At 39.7% G+C, this 16,943-nt stretch overlaps 1 protein-coding gene across 4 annotated transcripts in view; it reads right to left on the bottom strand.

The window, feature by feature from the left end:
• KCNT2 (potassium sodium-activated channel subfamily T member 2) overlaps nt 1-16,943 on the bottom strand; it is a 330,818-nt gene that overhangs the window by 185,299 nt on the left and 128,576 nt on the right. For all 4 annotated transcript variants that reach the window (XM_072998095.2, XM_078392307.1, XM_072998093.2 and 1 more), the window contains exons 4-6: nt 9,616-9,672; nt 8,085-8,133; nt 1,752-1,811 (exon numbers count right to left, since the gene is read on the bottom strand). In XM_072998095.2, the coding sequence (XP_072854196.1) occupies nt 1,752-1,811; nt 8,085-8,133; nt 9,616-9,672 (166 nt within the window). The remainder of the gene's footprint in view (nt 1-1,751; nt 1,812-8,084; nt 8,134-9,615; nt 9,673-16,943) is intronic.

The following is a 16,943-nucleotide window of genomic DNA, read 5'->3' as shown; positions in this document are numbered from 1 at the left end:
TTTAAAAGAATAGCACAAAATACTTACTAATACTTATTTCAGGCTCCAATTATAAACAAAAAATGAATTATCTTTATTTAGAAGCAGTGCAATATTGTTTCAGTTAGTTAATCAGGAAAAGCTAATCAGTAAGTCAGGAAATTGTGTGTTTCAGGAGGAAAGCCATGACCATTACCCCCATAGCACACAGGTGCTCTACCTTTCTCCTCTCAATGTAGAGTAGTAGTTCCCAACCTTGGGTAATCCAGGTGTTCTTGGACTGCACCTCCCAGATACCTTCATCACTAGTTGTGCTGGCTGGGGCTTCTAGAACTGGCATTCCAAGAACACCTGGATTATCCAAGGCTGGAAACCACTGATGTAGAGGAACACTGCAAGTACACATCGTTCTTATCATCCCAGGTGGAGAGCACTTCCTACTGATGATCAGAGCAGTTCAGTACATGCTTATTCATATGTCACAGATGTCAGAGCACACATTTGCACAACAGCGATTGGTTAAAAGTAAAAGGAGATAAAGGTTGAAGCCTGGCAAATTAAAAAAATTAACATCTAATCTGGAGATTTACTGTGCTGTGGTGTTTGATCATCGTCATCCAGCAGGCCACTTGAGATTATTCAGTTGCTGTATATTTCTTTTGTTACAATAAAAGCTGACTGTCATACTAGTACAAAATATGTCATATTGAGAGGATGATGGCTGATCTGTTACAGGCATTTTTGAAGGAAACAGATAGCCTGGATCCATTTCACTTGAGGTTTAGGCTGCGGCATGGTACTGAAATGGCATTTGTTGCCCTGCAAGACAGTCTCCTATAGGAGGCAGACGGGGGAAATAACCCCGTTGGTTCTTTTAAGATCTTTCTGCAGCCTTTAATACCATCAGCCACAGTATCCTTCTGAGAAACTTATCAAATTTAGGGATCAGGGGCTTCATTCTCTGCTGGTTCTGGCCTTTCCTTGAGGGACAATCCCAGATGGTACAGCTTGGGGATGCTGTCTCCATCCCTTGGTACAGGGTCTCACACAGATCAACCATCTCCCTAATGCTCTTCAACATCTACATGAAGCCACTGGGACGATTCATATGGAGTTCTCTCCTTCGCTTCATCTGCAGGGGATGCTGTGTGAGTTCTTGAGTGTTGCCTACCACCTATAATGAATGAAGGTCAATAAACTTGATCCAGATGCAGATCCTACTGTTAAGAGGATCATCAATTAGAAGAAAATTTATCTGGCCTTGATGGGGTTACAGTCCCCCTAAAGGATCAGGTCCACAGCTTAGGGGACTCCTGGACCTGCTATTCTGTATGGAGGCTCAAACGCTGACGGTGGCATTTTGTCAACTCATTGCAAGAATACTTAATGCAGTATATCAGAAGGAAGTCAATCTGCAATGATCAAAATATAATGGCTGAAGACTGGTTCTACCACCATGTGTAGAATATCACATCACAAGGAGGTTTTCTTAGAAGGATCTACTGAATAAAGTAACGGTCTCCTACTGAGAGGGCATTTCTTCTATGAGCCAAGCCAGGTGATGAGTTGGGTTGGAAAGGGAAAGCTGTGTGAATTACAATTTTAAAATCTACAAGATGCTTGAATTCTTGAGACAAAACAACACTGCTTGCAACAACTTATAAATGGAGGCAATGAACATCTTTTAAAACTTTAAGAGAAACATAGTGTCCAGTAGTAAAGTGACTTACAAAAAAATACACTTTTAAAATATATTGCTGGTAAGTACTTACTTTATAGCTGAGATAGCTCAGAAGTATGGTTTCCAGCAAACTTATTGAAGCCACTGATACCTAAAGAAGTGACACATGCATGAAATATTGCAAAATCTGAGAACTAAGCAAACATGAAACAAAAATGTACACAATATCGAAAGGTGGTCAATAGTAGCTGAGAACAGAAACATTCAAACCTTCAATAAAGCCTTCAAACTCTTAATTTGGGCCTTTGCTGTCAAAACACTTGGCATGCAGAGCACATTTTGAATTGCTTCTATATTGCCAATACAAAAGTGAGCACTTTCTCATGCTTCAGTATATAAGGTTTCTCTCCAAATGTGGATCAGTTTGACAGCATTGTGGAGACCTATCTAGCAGCAGGAGCCATACAAAAAGAGGTTAACAGGATGTGTCTCAGTACAACAGAAAAATCATAGGTTCTTCCTTTCTACAGACCCAGTGTCTACTCATTCATTGAGAACTGAGTTATTAGATTTCTTGGAATATTGTTGATGGCCTAGAATGCTGCATAATTTAGCAAGCCAAAAATAAGCAGAGTCAACTAGCAATGCTTGTTGGTCTTGGGACAAGAGCTGAGGGCAGAGTTCCCTCTCTGACCCACTCCTCAGTCATTTAAAGAACCCCACACATGGCCTTATCTATTGCCCTCTTCCCTGTCCTTGCAAATTGCACGTTTACAGTTTATCTGTGAAGAAGTGGATCTTGATCTGCAAAACTCACACTGAAACAGATATGCTAATCTGTAAAGTACCTACAGTAGTTTTTGTTCGAGGTTTTCCCCTCACTTTCTTCCTTTCTCTCTTTCCCCCTTTTATATTTATTGATGGGTCCAGGCATACATCCTAGAGCAGATTCACTAAAATAAATAACATTGTTATATCTGTGGATCTGTGTGAGGCAGGATTTACACTGGATTTAATTTATAGCAATTATCTAAATTTGCGGTGACTCATGAGGCCTCTTTATTTGTCCTGTGTCCAAGTGGGTGAAATGCATAAGTAAGGTGACTGAGCTAGCCTACCCCATCTATTATGGCTTTGTTTATGTGAAAGGGCAGTTCTGAAGTGGGGAGACTTGTTAATCTGTGAGGACCCTTCATTTGTCTGACCACAGAGAAATCAAGATATTGGCCCACAATGAGAGTTTGCATAGACTGACAAGTCTCTTTTCTTCTTCACCGTCACTTCACTTGTACAAAATGAAGAACATGACTTTCCCTCCTCTTGTATTTAGCCCATCTAGGTATTGAATGTCTAATCCAATATCCATGCAAATCCACAATTTCTTTTGCTTTCTCTTTTTGGAGATGCATTTTCTTTTCTTTTCTCTCCTTCTTTTCTCCCCCCTTTTTTTTGGGGGGGGGGAGATTTATAAGTAATCATATTATTTCTGTCAAACTTTCATTGAGTCATCATTTTAAATAACAATAAATATCAGCAAAAATGCAATACAGCTTCTCATTAACTGATGATGCTATTTTTTATTAAGGATTTTTTTTCTACAAGAAAGATAGAGATAGAGAAAAGCAGTTGATATGTAATGGTAGCCGCCCACCCTATGTCCCAAAGAAAACTGTTTGCCATATAGGAGCACAAAAAAACCCACCACAGCTTAATATCAATAAGTCTAGGAAGCTGCACAGTTTTCTCAACCCTTCAGTTTTCACATCAAAGTAAATGGGTTCCTAATCACATACCTGGCATGTGGAACCAAATCAGTGTAGAAATAACTGCTTCAAACAAGAATATTGTAACCAGTGGGGACCTTACAAATATATCCCAGCTATATATAGCAATCTTATCCAGAAGTATTATCTGAATATGTGCTATTTCTATATCTACACACTTAAAGGAACTGGCTCTTTTCAAAGTCTTAAAGTACGACATTTCTGAGATTAATTGGCTCCCCTCATCTCAAACTAGCGTACCCCCTGCCAATTGCAAAATGTCTGTAAAAAGAACTAAATGGTTTAAAATAACTACATACATTCAAATAACTACAGGATATGCCATGTGCAAAAAGCAGATCATCATGTCTGGGATCTTGAATAAGATTAGCATGAGAATTTCTAATTTTAAACAAATGTACCTTCCTAATGAAAACTTAACATCCTGAACAATTGCATAATCAAGATCCAGCACAGATATTAGAAGTTGTAAAAAGACAGAAATAACAGCAGTAGGAAGGGGGAAATGTTCAAATGCCAATAAACTGGATTCTGAATAGCATGGGTTCTAGCCGAAGTGAATCATATGCTGCATGCATCCAGTTATTTGACATGAATAAATGTTCTGTTTTAGTGATGCTCGGAATTTTTATCACTTCCAGTTTCCTTATGCACTACTTAGAGACTCATGATATTTCATGGGTGCATGGTCTGTTATGGATAATGGATTCCAGAACTATGAGTTTTTCCAGCAACAGCTCACAGCAGCCACAGAAAATACCACTGGTATCCAAGACAACATATTCATTAGGCCTACCCTAACAGCTCCATGTGGCACTGGCCAGTTCTAACATAGGAAAGATGCTAAAGAAGGGGGGGGTTAGGCTTAGAGATACCTATAATCTGTCTCTTGGTTTCCCAGAAGCAGGGGAGAAGGTGAGCAAGAACATCACTTGGAAAGGAGTATGAGCATGAGAGAAGCATGACACACCCACCAAGGTTACTGCTCGGTTTGGTACGGAATGCCTATTAAGCCCAAAGTACTTTTCATATAGACAGAAAGAGTGGTGGATAGGCCCTCACTGAAATGAATGGTGGGAGCTGCAGCATAGGAAAACCCAGAGACCTTGCACATCAGTATTATTAATGGGAAGAGAAAACAGAACTTTAAAAATGATAGAAAGGCAACAATAGTTTAGAGTATAAGGAGATGTTTTAATAATCAGAGAACAGATTGGTGAGAAAGATCTGATTTTCTCACAGAGGCACTCCATAATGCATAATGATATTTATCACTGAAGAGTGATATTTATCACTTGAACCACATAGAAGTAACTTACTTCATTTCAAAGTTAGGCTGAAGTGCAATCTCTCTTATTTTGATATGTCTTATTAAGGTTGGTTTTCTTTTCATTAAGACAGAGAAAGTGGTTGTTTCTTTGAAATCAAGGGGCCAAATTACTTACAAAAACATATAATTAACTTATGGGCCAAATGACTTTCTCTGGATAAGGATCTTCATGAAGAGTCAAATTAATAGTATAAGATATATATGTGACTTTCCCCGATTTAACTTCATGCCACACAGAAAAGGTCTAAATCAGTGGTGATGAACTGAGTCTCCTTGAGACCCCCAACAAACCCCCCAAGGTCTTTCGTGTCTGAATTAAAAATAAGAAATAAAATATGGCTGAAGAGGTTCAGGATGATAAATACCAGTCAGTTTATCTTCCATTGCTCTCTAGGAAGTATGAGGTACAATTTTACCATGTTTTACATATATCTATCTCATCTCCACCAAAATCTTCCTACATCTTGTCTAAGTAACATACATGGAAGTGTAAGAAACAAAGACCAAAATTAAACAGCTTCCTCTGCTTTGGGGAGTTTCTGTCCCTCCTCCATGATATCTTTCTGAACTACAGGAAAACTGCTCTTTAAACCTACTCTCCAGTGCCGGATTTTAGGGCATCTCGGGGCAGGAGGCAGAATTGTCCCCTTCCTCCTTGCACTTTGAAGAAGCTGCTGCCATAGCAAAGCAAAAACAATGCAGGTCATCATTGTACTAGATCAACCACTGAAAACAAATGTGTCTCTGAACAAAGACAACTTACCAAGATATGGGAGTGATTTTTAAACAAAATATTGATTTCAGAGATCACATAAGCCTTGGTTAATTAGGAAATAAACTCCTCTAGCCATGAATGACTAGCAATATTGATTTTTTTAAAAAAGTAGAAATAATTTGAAAGAAAATATTGAAGTGGTTGTATAATTCTCCTCCATTAAAAAGGCACACTGAAAATATTGCATTAATTTTAAAACAAAAACACAAAAGAAATCAACTAATGAGAATGAGAGAGGATATTTTGAAGTCTAGTCTTTTGTTCCTAGCTCCTAGTGGTGTTTTCTGTCCGTACACACTTGCACATCCCTCCCACAAAAACCAAGATATTTAAGTTTGTGCACTCAGACCTACATACACATCTTATTGGGACTCATTTTTATTTTCAAAATAACTAGACACTGTTCTAAGGCTGCTAGAAATGAAGTCACGTTTCTGGTTCTTAACATCAAGAACGGGTTGTGTTGCATTGTAATGACACAGTATTCTGCCTTTCCTCTTTCTGCTGTCAGCACTCAGCAAGGTGGTATGGGAGGTCAGGAAACAAGGGGAATCACAGTACTACAAAACTAGTTCCCCCCACCCTCAAAAGTAGGCAAGAAATAACCTTTTGACTGTAGACCCCTGTAGTTGGAAACATGCAAACACTCGGTGTGGGACTATAAATTTCCAGAACCCCACAGCCAGGATGGCCACTGGCTTCACTGGCTGGGGGATGCTGAAAGTTGCAGTCTTAAAAATTCATACGTATTGAGATGGGAGAGGAGACAAGTCACAAAGAATTAGACCCATGGTTAACAATGTATGGAGAAGCACTTAATTAACATGTCACCAAATGCTTATATTCCAAGGGTAGAGGCAGAAATAAGGGAAAGCACAACGAGAAACTTGATTCTACCCATTATTCTCTCTCCAATTAATCACAGATTTTGATAATGTACACCTAACTGCACCTTAAAACTGCATATCAAAACACAACTGCAACTAAGATATCTCACTTTGACTTTTTCTTATAAAAATGTTCACAATAGTACCTCTTCTATAGTTCAGGAATTTCAAGACTCCTTTTGAGTGGGGCAGGAAAGACTGTGTGTCCATTCTAGAGATGTGCATGAATTGGAAAACCAGTGGCTCATGATGGTTCATGCTTCAGGGCTAACCACAAACCACCACAAACACCCAGAAAAACAAACCAGTTCATGATTCATTTTTCCAGTTTGTGCCCAGGGAGTAGATCAACCTGCTCCTGCCCTCTGCCTGTACCTCTGCCTCCTCAGTTGTCCATCCACCTCCTTCCCATGACCTCTATTGCCTCCCTATCTGCTCCTGCCAGTGTCATCATCCTCAGAGGCAGCAAGCCTGTCATCCCTTCCTGGAGCAAGAGGCTGCCTCCGCACATGCACCCGGCCATCAGCTGGGTGGTAGGTGCATGCACAGAGGCACCAGCCAGCTACTGAAAAGGAAGCCAGGCCTGCTGCCTCTGAGGATGATGACAGTGGCAAGAGCAAGTAAGGAGATGATGGGGGCAGTGGGAAGGAGTGAGTGGGCATTCCATTTTGCCTAAGCAAAATGAAGCACAGAGGAGAAAAAAGTTTGGTGCTTCCTTTTGCTTCAGCAAAACAGGATCTTCAGACCAAGTCATGAACCAAACCATGAAGCAGCCCAGTTCATTGGTTTTTCTGGTTTGCAGTTCAATTTGTGTCCATCTCTAGTCCCATCATTTTGGAGAAACTTGCCAGTCCAAATCAAAACCTACTCCATCAGGTGGTTTTTTTTTAATGGATGGGAACTGTCTAGTTGAGCACCAGCATAGAGACCAAGCAAAGGTTCACTTACATAGTTGAGCAAGTGTCTTGCTCTGCCATCAAGTGAAGAAAAGAACACCACTAGTCACTAGCAAACAAAGATGAAAAGCAACTTTCCAATATAGGTTTATTAAAACACACTGAAATAGCCAGGATCCTGTTACTCAAATGCAGAGTTCCATGCACCAAATGGTACTTTTCCAGCACGGTACATAGGGATGCAGCTGGAAATCAAATCACTGATCCTTCATATCTAAGTGGAAGTGCTTTCTGCATTTGTCTACTGGAGACCCCAAACAGCAGGTCCACTGTGCACATTTGTCCTACACATGTCTATTCAGCAGTTCAATGAAATTCACTTCTGGAAAACTGTGTATGAGACCCAGTGTGGTACAGACTGCAGATAGAGTGTCTGCCTAAGACTAAAGAGATTTGAGAACAAATCCCCCATTAGGCCATGGCAATGGTAAACCATGCCTTGAACATCTCACACATTTTGAAAACCTTGTTAAATTAATCAAATGTGCATAGGGCTGCAGCTTAATATTTTAAAGGAATCTTTGATTTCTGAATTTAGGTGTCTTAACACAAACTGTTTCATTACTTTATCAGTTGAATGGCATTCTGTTTTGCTCTCTCTAATCATCAACTATTTTGAAAGATCATTAAGCAATATCAGCAGAAACCGTATGACAGTGCAAGAGCTGCATAAAGCTAAAACCATACATTACCTGTAGTCCCCATAAAGGCAAGCTTCTGTTCACCCAAATAATAGGCGACCTGTCAAATTACAGCAACAGAATGAGTACACCCTTGATGGAATACTAGAGTGTGAGTATTTTTTAAAATCTTGCTCAAAGGTCGCAATAAGCTTGACCCTACTCTGCAGGGCAAATAAAACACTGACATGAGAAACAAGAAAACTAATGTCCCTCGCCCCAAGATATCCTCATTAACAACCTGATGGTTAAAATGCAAATGCTTCAAAATATTTCAGTTCATAGTGCCAAAAGAGGTACTGTACAATGCTACAGCTATGGAACTGAATGGCTTATTCGGGATGACAAATGCCAGTCAGCTCCTCTCCTATTGCTGCAGTGTCATGAAAAGCAAATCATGGCCAACTCAGGAGCGCCCCCCCCCAACACATTGCTGGCATGAAGGAGTCATCAAGAGAAACTCAGGGGGGTGTTTTTGTTTTCAGCACACTGCTGGGGCCCCAACTCTAGAGCTCGATGCATTTCTGTGACTGAGCACCAACCGCATCATTCAAAAGACTGCTGATCCACAGGTCTTTATAAACTTAGGTTATTTTTTTTTCATTGTGACGATATGGTGTCATGGTTAGGATAACGGACTGTGATTTTACAGTCCCAGGTCCTAGTCTACCCTGAGTTGAGGGACCTTGGATCAGTTCACTTTCTCTTAACTTAGGTTCCACCTCACAGGTTTCTTATGAGAATAAAGTGGGAAGGAGAACAGCCATGTATGCTGTTTTGATCTCACTGCAGGGAAGACAAAATACAAATGCAATACAGCAGGACCCACATATCTGTGGGATCGGTATTCACAGTTTCACTTATCCCCGGTCTGAAAATACTAAAACAAAAATTGCATTAACCATTAGTGGGAACCAGAGAACATCCTATTACTCATGATTTTTAGCACAATTGGATTTGGGCAATCAGATTTACATACCCCTGATTTAACTATGTATAACAATTCATTCTTATGGTCCTGCTAACATTCTGGACAAATGAGGTCTGCACTGTTCTGGATAATATTACTCTAAAAATAAGACTGGCCCCTCCTCTTTCAAATACTTGAAAAAGAATAACAAAGCCACTGGTGACTGTTTTTGAACCTCAAAGAAATGGGAAAAGCAGCCTGCAGTTAGCTTGCAAGATTTTACGGCATGTGAAGCAGGCTGGGAGACCTTTCTTTGATTCCAGCACAGCCAAAGACTAAACAAAATAGTCTTCTTACCAGTGCATAATCTAGAACAATTTGAAAATGTCAGTCACATATTTGATAACAAGCAAGTACTGAATCAAAATCCTAATGGACCATGTTGCCGAAGAAAAGGTGTTATTCACCCTCTCTGATTTTATATTTCAGATATCACTACAGCTATCATGTATCTCCCCACTTGCAAAAATACAGCCTGTTTACATCAGCAAACATATTATTTTAGGAAGACTATATAATAACTTCTAAAGTTCAAACACCTTATTACTGTTGTAAACACAACTTTAAACTTACCAATCTATTTTTGCAGGAGTGTTGTTCTGACCGGAACATCCTCGGATTAATTCCTTACTATCAGACATCCAAATGCAAAATCCATTTTCATTTACAAGTAGCGTAATAGCATAGCAAATTGGTATAATGGAGAGAAAGGGGGCAGAGGAACCAGACAAGATAATTAGCTTTTTGTAATGACACTTTTTAAATTGTTGCAGAAGATTATGCAGAACAGTCCAATAACACCTCGTTTGAGAAAGGGAGCAGTTCAAAATGAGGAAGATCAATATTATTTTAACCTACATGGAATGTGCCAAAACTGGACATGGGGACTGCTTGTTCGTAGCATAAATTTGTTGCCATATATGTTAGAATGCAGTTTTTAAACAAAGGAACAATTGTCTGTGAAAATCCCAAATTAGGGGTCGGGCGCAAAATTGTTCTTCTGTTACCAGAAAGCCTTTTCTGCAAACAAAAGTTCCTTCCGGACTTCAGAACCTGAGTGGATCATCTGAATAGGAAAAGTCTTGTATGTTTGTAATGTACAAACATTAGCAACATTAATTAGTAAGATTTAACTAGTAGTATTCATCTGGGCTTATTAAAGCCCCTGGCCCAGTCTTACAAGTAACTTTTTGCAAAACTAGAACATCCTGAACAATAAAAGCTTTCAAGGGCATGTAGCAAAGTGATGTATTCAACTATAGTTTATAAATCATATCCTTTTTTAAATTTAGATTTTTTTTATTAAACTGTAAGGAACCCCAATATATTTTAGCACTGCACTGTGAGCGGTCTTCTGCTACCACTTGAGCAAAACTTCACAGAGGAACACTAATGTATGTTTTTTTTCTTTCTACTGGCTCTCTAGATGACAGCTGAAGAAAATATGCTTGTTATCTATAATTTACATAACTCACAGAATTCAGTTTTTCTTGCTACAAAATCAAAACTGCCTAGGTGCAATTTTTTAAAAGATGCAAATTGCAAACCAACAACACATGGCAAGTGTTCCTGCACTTACATTCATTTATGCCTAATGTTATCTAGTATAAATACCTCTACTTACACCCCGTCTCCTGCACTAATGTCTAAGATAAAAATATGCAAATTTTTGTTGAGTATCATAATTTTTTCTTATAAATATCAATGTAAAGTTTTGCAGGCAGTGGGTCCCATCTGAATTTAGTTTTGTTTAGATCAAATGCAATCCACAAGACTTCATTTAGTAAATAGCATCAATTTATTTTAGTGGATCTGCCTGAAGCATGAATCCAAAACTAATAAACTAATGCTTCAAATGTCCTTTATTTAAAAAAATATTTTCTCCAAGCTGGAAATAATTTCTTCTCAAAAGCCATGTATATGCATGCACAGCTCCCTACCTGAAAAGATAAATAGATTCTTATTAGGATAAATAATAGCGAGGATGTATGAATAAACTGGGACGTGGTGGCGCTGCGGGCTAAACCGCAGAAGCCTTTGTGTGCTGCAGGGTCAGAAGACCAGCAGTCGTGAGATCGAATCAACATGATGGAGTGAGCTCCCGTTGCTTGGTCCCAGCTCCTCACCAACCTAGCAGTTCGAAAGCATGTAAATGCAAGTAGATAAATAGGTACCATCTCAGTGGGAAGGTAAACAGCATTCTGTGTATAGCCGCGCTGGCCACGTGACCACGGAAATTGTCCTTGGACAAACTCTGGCTCTACGGCTTGGAAACGGGGATGAGCACCACCCCCTAGAGTCGAATACGACTGACTAAAATGTCAAGGGGAACCTTTACCTTTACCTTTATGAATAAATTGGATGAGTGTCCTATATATTCAGACTTATAGAAATAATTCTAAATATGTACATCGGCAAATCTCACTCCATTTGATGGGAATTACAAGTTGTTCACCCATTTTCTTGTTTTCAACGATGGTGGAAAACATCCTAAGTTTCCTAATTTTACTGTCATTCAAGTGTTCTGTTACTGGGTCCAAAATGTCAAGTCAATTTATGGAAATATCACCAGGCCTCATTTTACAGGGTTTTAAAATCTGAAACATCTTGCTTAACAAAATCTTTAATGAACAAATAGTCCAGTGTTTCTGTTACTACAAGAGGAAGCAGTCAAACATTTTGTAGGTGGAGGTCAATTTTAATAGTCGGCTATATATTGTATTTACAAAAATTGTATGAATATAATGCAGCAGAAAGATTAGTGTAAAATTCCTTAAGTAAAAGTCCCTCAAATGAAAAGATTAATTGCACTAGAAATTACACTAGTTTCAACTAAGAAGGATACTGTTTGCTTTGACACAAACCATGTAGGGTGTAAGCAAAAAGAAAAATCCATTTGATTCTTTTCAATTTATAGTCTTTATCTAAAATTAGTCTGGTTGTTCATATATCTTTAGACCAGTGGTTCCCAGCCTTGGGTAACGTCTGGTGTTCATGGACTGCAACTCCCAGAAAACCACTAGCAGTGCTGGCCAGGATTTCAGGGAGCTGCAGTCCAAAAACACCAGACGTTACCCAAGGCTGGGAACCACTGCTTTAATTAATGCCACCAGCATAAGAATAGACTTATGAGCTCACACCAGCTGAAGAAAAGAATCGAGGGTTTTATTTTTGCCAATGAATTTCTACACATCTTACATTAGTTTTATCAATCCCTCCTCTTCTGCCACTTTTCTGTATTCCAGTTGCATTTGTTAAGACTAATCACATTTTCTCAATCCTTAATTTATAATGATGTTTATAAAATGTTCCTCATTCCATTTCCCCTGCAGAGAATGTGAATTGCCTGAACTTGGGTACATGGCAGCATGAAAGAGTTAGCAATCTGCTTTCTTTCTTTCTTTCTTTCTTTCTTTCTTTCTTTCTTTCTTTCTTTCTTTCTTTCTTTCTTTCTTTCTTTCTTTCTTTCTTTCTTTCGTCCGTCCGTCCGTCCGTCCGTCCTTCCTTCCGTCCTTCCTTCCTTCTTTATTTATTTATTTATTTATTTATTTATTTATTTATTTATTTATTTATTTATTTATTTATTTATTTATGGTATTAATCTGCTGTTAATTGCTAGTCTTCAAGCTCCTAAACACATCTAATTTATTTTATTTTTTAGTTCTTTTGAAGTTGCTAATGCACATGTAGGAAAACACCGTACAAAAATTGTTCCAACATTTTTTGAGCAGGGGTTTTCACACTGCTATGCAAGACAAATGGACACCCATACTGTACTGGTTCGCATTGGTAGCTTCAAAGGGTTGGAGTAACATGAAATGGAAATAGCCAACTGCACATCTGCCAGTTCGCAAATTAAGTTAAGCAGGAAGATGAGACCCATTTATTTAACTGAAAAACAACATGATGCTTTATCATATCCACTCATACCTACTAATTTGTAGCAGTAATCTTACTTCTCATACAATCTGTCAACAGTTTTGAGGCTCCTCACCAAGAAATTGATTTAATATGAAAGCAATGTCACCTTGGTTTGGGGGTTCTCTGAAAGGAGGGAGCCCTTTGGACCTCTCAGCAGGCAGGGTTGTGGGGGGGTTGGATTAGGGGCCTGGGATTAATAAAAATAAATAATAATTTTTAAAAAGATAGAAGAGGGCCTTGGACAGGTGGTGGTGATGAAGGGAGGAAGATAGTGGGAAAATTCAGCTTCCCCAACATATATACCTGTTTTCTCTGGCCATTTAAGGCCCCAGTGTAGGCTAAATGCAGCAGTATAAAAACAATAATACTAATGATAATATTAACAATAACAGTAATAAAGTATAGGAATTAAGATTTAGATGATAGAATGAAGCAAGGATGATTATGATTATGATTATGATTATGATTATGATTATGATTATGATTATGATTATGATTATGATTATGATTATAAAAATCAAATAGAATACAATATATTAACTAATTAATAGATGATTATATAAAATGTAATAAAAGGGGGAGAGAGAGAGGTAGGGTAGTCTAGTGGGTAGGGATGCTCACTGGAGATTTCACGCAAGGAGGGTCCCTAGTGGGCCACCTTATATGCATTAAGAGTATTGGCTGGGATTGATAAGTGGTTGGTTGTGGGGCCTAAGAAAGGTTGTGGAAACAAAAGGGGCAAGCGGCCAGTGAAGTGAAAGGTGGCAGTTAGTGTCACCCGCCAGCATGTTCATCATCAAATGGTGAGGATTGGCTGGACTATGGAGCCATTTTGACTAAGTTAAGCGCACTTGAGAGGGAAAGGGGGCTTGCCAGATGGGTGGCCAGTTCAGCTACAACAAGGAGATCCAGCCAGGACTCCGAGGCTTGAAAGATGACCAAACTAAAGCAGAAGGTGATTTAATGTTATCACGGATTGCTATTTTAGAAAGTGAGAGCCCTGTTCCTTCAGAAGCCTTTCCCACAACTGAGTCACCTGATGAGTGGCAGGCTCCACCTTTGTAAGCGGCAAAGCACAGGGATCAACATCTGGGCAAGGAGCCAAGAGAGGGTACCTCAGAGGAGAGATGCATGAGCCGTAGAGAGGCTGGAGAAGAGGTGGTGGTTGGCAACCTGCCAACAGAGAGGGACAGTGGTGCTATGGCAGCAGCCACAAACACTATACTAGGTGAGCCACCACACACACCAGTGATTACACAAGGGGGTAGGTTTTGGCCTTGGGGTGTGGTTATTTCACATGGGCCCTTGCAGGCTCCCATGCAACAATTCTTGGCTGATCGAGGGAGCGGCGTGCCACCAGTGGTATGAACTGGACTGGCTTCAAAGCCATACCCTCAGTGGTCCACACCTAGCCAGTGCCCGGGTTACCTGGATGGGTTTAGACAACGGGCACTTCCCATAATTCAGATACCAGATATAACTCTGTAGCAAATAGGGCCCTGCCATATGGAGATCAGTCTCTGCTACTGAGAGATCATCTCCTATCGGCCACAGTGGAGAAGATTTGAAGGAAAAATATGTTGATATCTTTAAGTTATTGAATAGGCAGCTGGAAGAAAAGCGAGAAGGAAGATTGCAACTGGACGATGTAGTGATCTTCGAAAATTGAATCATTGTTCACCTGAGGAGATCCAAAAATGACCAAATGGGAAAAGGGAAAATTATACAATTGTGTTGCTGTTGTATGGTTAGCTTTTACCTGGTACAGGCTATGCACAATTACATTTGAGTGCAGGGTAAAGCATCAGATGAACTGTTTTGTCACAAGGATCTGTCACCATTGACAAAATATAAGTTTTGGACAATTACGTCATATGACCTGAACAAGGCTGGCATAATGGGTTGGAAATTTGGAACCCATTCTTTCCACATTGCAGCTGCATCTATGGCAGCAGCTCTTGGATATGGAGAAGAGCAAATAAAGATGGTCGGGAGGTGGTCATCCCACAGATTTCAGGCTTATGTGCACTCTTTGCCGCAATAGATACTGGTGTTGTCCATTCTTCTTTTACAGGTTCTGAGTTTCCGAAAAGGAGGTTAAGAGTTTGTTTATGCAGCCATAGTTTTATATTATGGACAGCCAAGTATGCTGCATGTTCCAGTTGGGGGTGTAATGTAAGCCTTGGTGCATGGGCCACATTGGAATGGATGAGACTAAGAGGCATGCTGTGTGAAGGGTTTGTGGAAATGGCATCCCAAGGTACTCTGGATGTGCCCCCAGACATTATATTGGTGCACCTGGGTGGAAACAACTTGGCTCAGCAGAAGGGCAACTCACTTATATTGCAGGTGATTGCAAATCTACAGGTCATTAAGGCCAGGTTCCGAGGAGTACATATAATATGGTCAAACATTATACCAAAGTTGGTATGGAAGGCAGAATGTGACCCCAGATGTATTGACTGTGCCAGACATGGAGTCAATCGTGAAGTTGGGAGAGCTGTAAAGGATGGCTTGGAGTTGGTGGTTATGCAACCAGACATTCGGATGGAGCAACCTGAATTGTTCAGTGAGGATGGGGTGCATTTGTCGGGGTTGGACCTGCTCCTTAAGGATTTGCAAGTGTCAAACTGGGCTGGAATTCTCAATTGGGGGGGGGTGTAGGATATACAAATAGCCCTTTTGCTGTGGCAAGTAGTGTGAAAAGTAAGAGCTTGGTGAGTTCCAATTAGTCATCCCATCTCCCAGATTGGTGGAATCAGGATTTATATGAAGGGGGAAGGGAATTAAGGAGATCTCCTGGGCTGCAGTGCAACTAGGGTCATGTGGCTCAGTGATTGCAGCATTGGTGGTAGTCCCACAGATTGCAGGTGAAGTCATGCTAAGCAGAGATCAGCACGCTTCAGTAATAGGAACACGCACCCGGTGGTCTGATCCAGATGTATAATGTATAATGAATTCAGAATATAATTTGGCACTATAGTAGGCCCCCTTGTGAAAGGGGAAGTTAAAATTAAAGTTAAAAAGTTAATAAAGTAGTTTTATCCAATTTCTGTGTCTCAACTCAAAGTCTCAGAGACAGTGATGCCAGAAATAAGCAGGGAAGAAAGCAGGTTGGAAAAGGAAGTACAAGGAAGCATGGAAAGCCAGTGCAGCAAAGCAGATAGACTGATAAACTAGGACTCATGAGACCTGGGTTGAAAGTCCTCCTCAGCTATGGAAATTCACTGGTGTGTGTGAAAGTGGCATAGGTAATACCACTCTTTAAATATCTCACACAGCTTGGAAAATCCAACAAGGATCTCCATAAGATGGAATCAACTTGACAGCACATGACACAAAATGCTTTAGCACTATTCACCCACATCAGGACACAAATCCAGATAACTGCCAACATGAAGGAAGCAAAAATACTGATCTGGGACAACAGTGCCTTTTATGAAGAGACCCTGGCTTCAGTTTTGCAGACAGAACTCTGCAAAACTCCAGGGACAAATTTGAGCAGACTGATCAAAACTAAATTTCTTGTATATTCCAACAAAAGTGGAAATTGGCAGTTTCAGACCAAAACTTTGATTTTGTTAAAAGTCACTGACTGACTCATGCTTTAGTTTAAATAAAACACTCTCCCCCTCCATAAAGTTTTGCTTAAATGAAATATATCTATTCCGGGAAATGTGTTTCTAATCACCTATTGAGATTGAATAAGTTATGATGCAAAAAGTAAGTCAAAGAGCCTTGTGCCCATACATTTTCTTCTGCCCTTGCATGTACAGATGTACTCCCTTGCTTCTGTGTTTTCAGAAAATTATACAGCAGAATCCTATTGGTTGCACTCAACATAATACAACCTATGTAAATCTCAACAGCAAACTGCCACAAGAAATAATCACAAGATTTGCTTTTGCCTGCTCAGTCACACAGCTGACTACATTGACTTCAGTTTGCTGTCAATTGCCTTATTTATTTATTTATTTATT

The sequence above is a fragment of the Pogona vitticeps genome, chromosome 4, assembly GCF_051106095.1.
Source record: "Pogona vitticeps strain Pit_001003342236 chromosome 4, PviZW2.1, whole genome shotgun sequence".
In the NCBI taxonomy this organism is placed as follows: Eukaryota; Metazoa; Chordata; class Lepidosauria; order Squamata; family Agamidae; genus Pogona; species Pogona vitticeps.
Note: the sequence above shows the minus strand (reverse complement) of the source record. Positions and strands in the feature narration are given on the sequence as shown.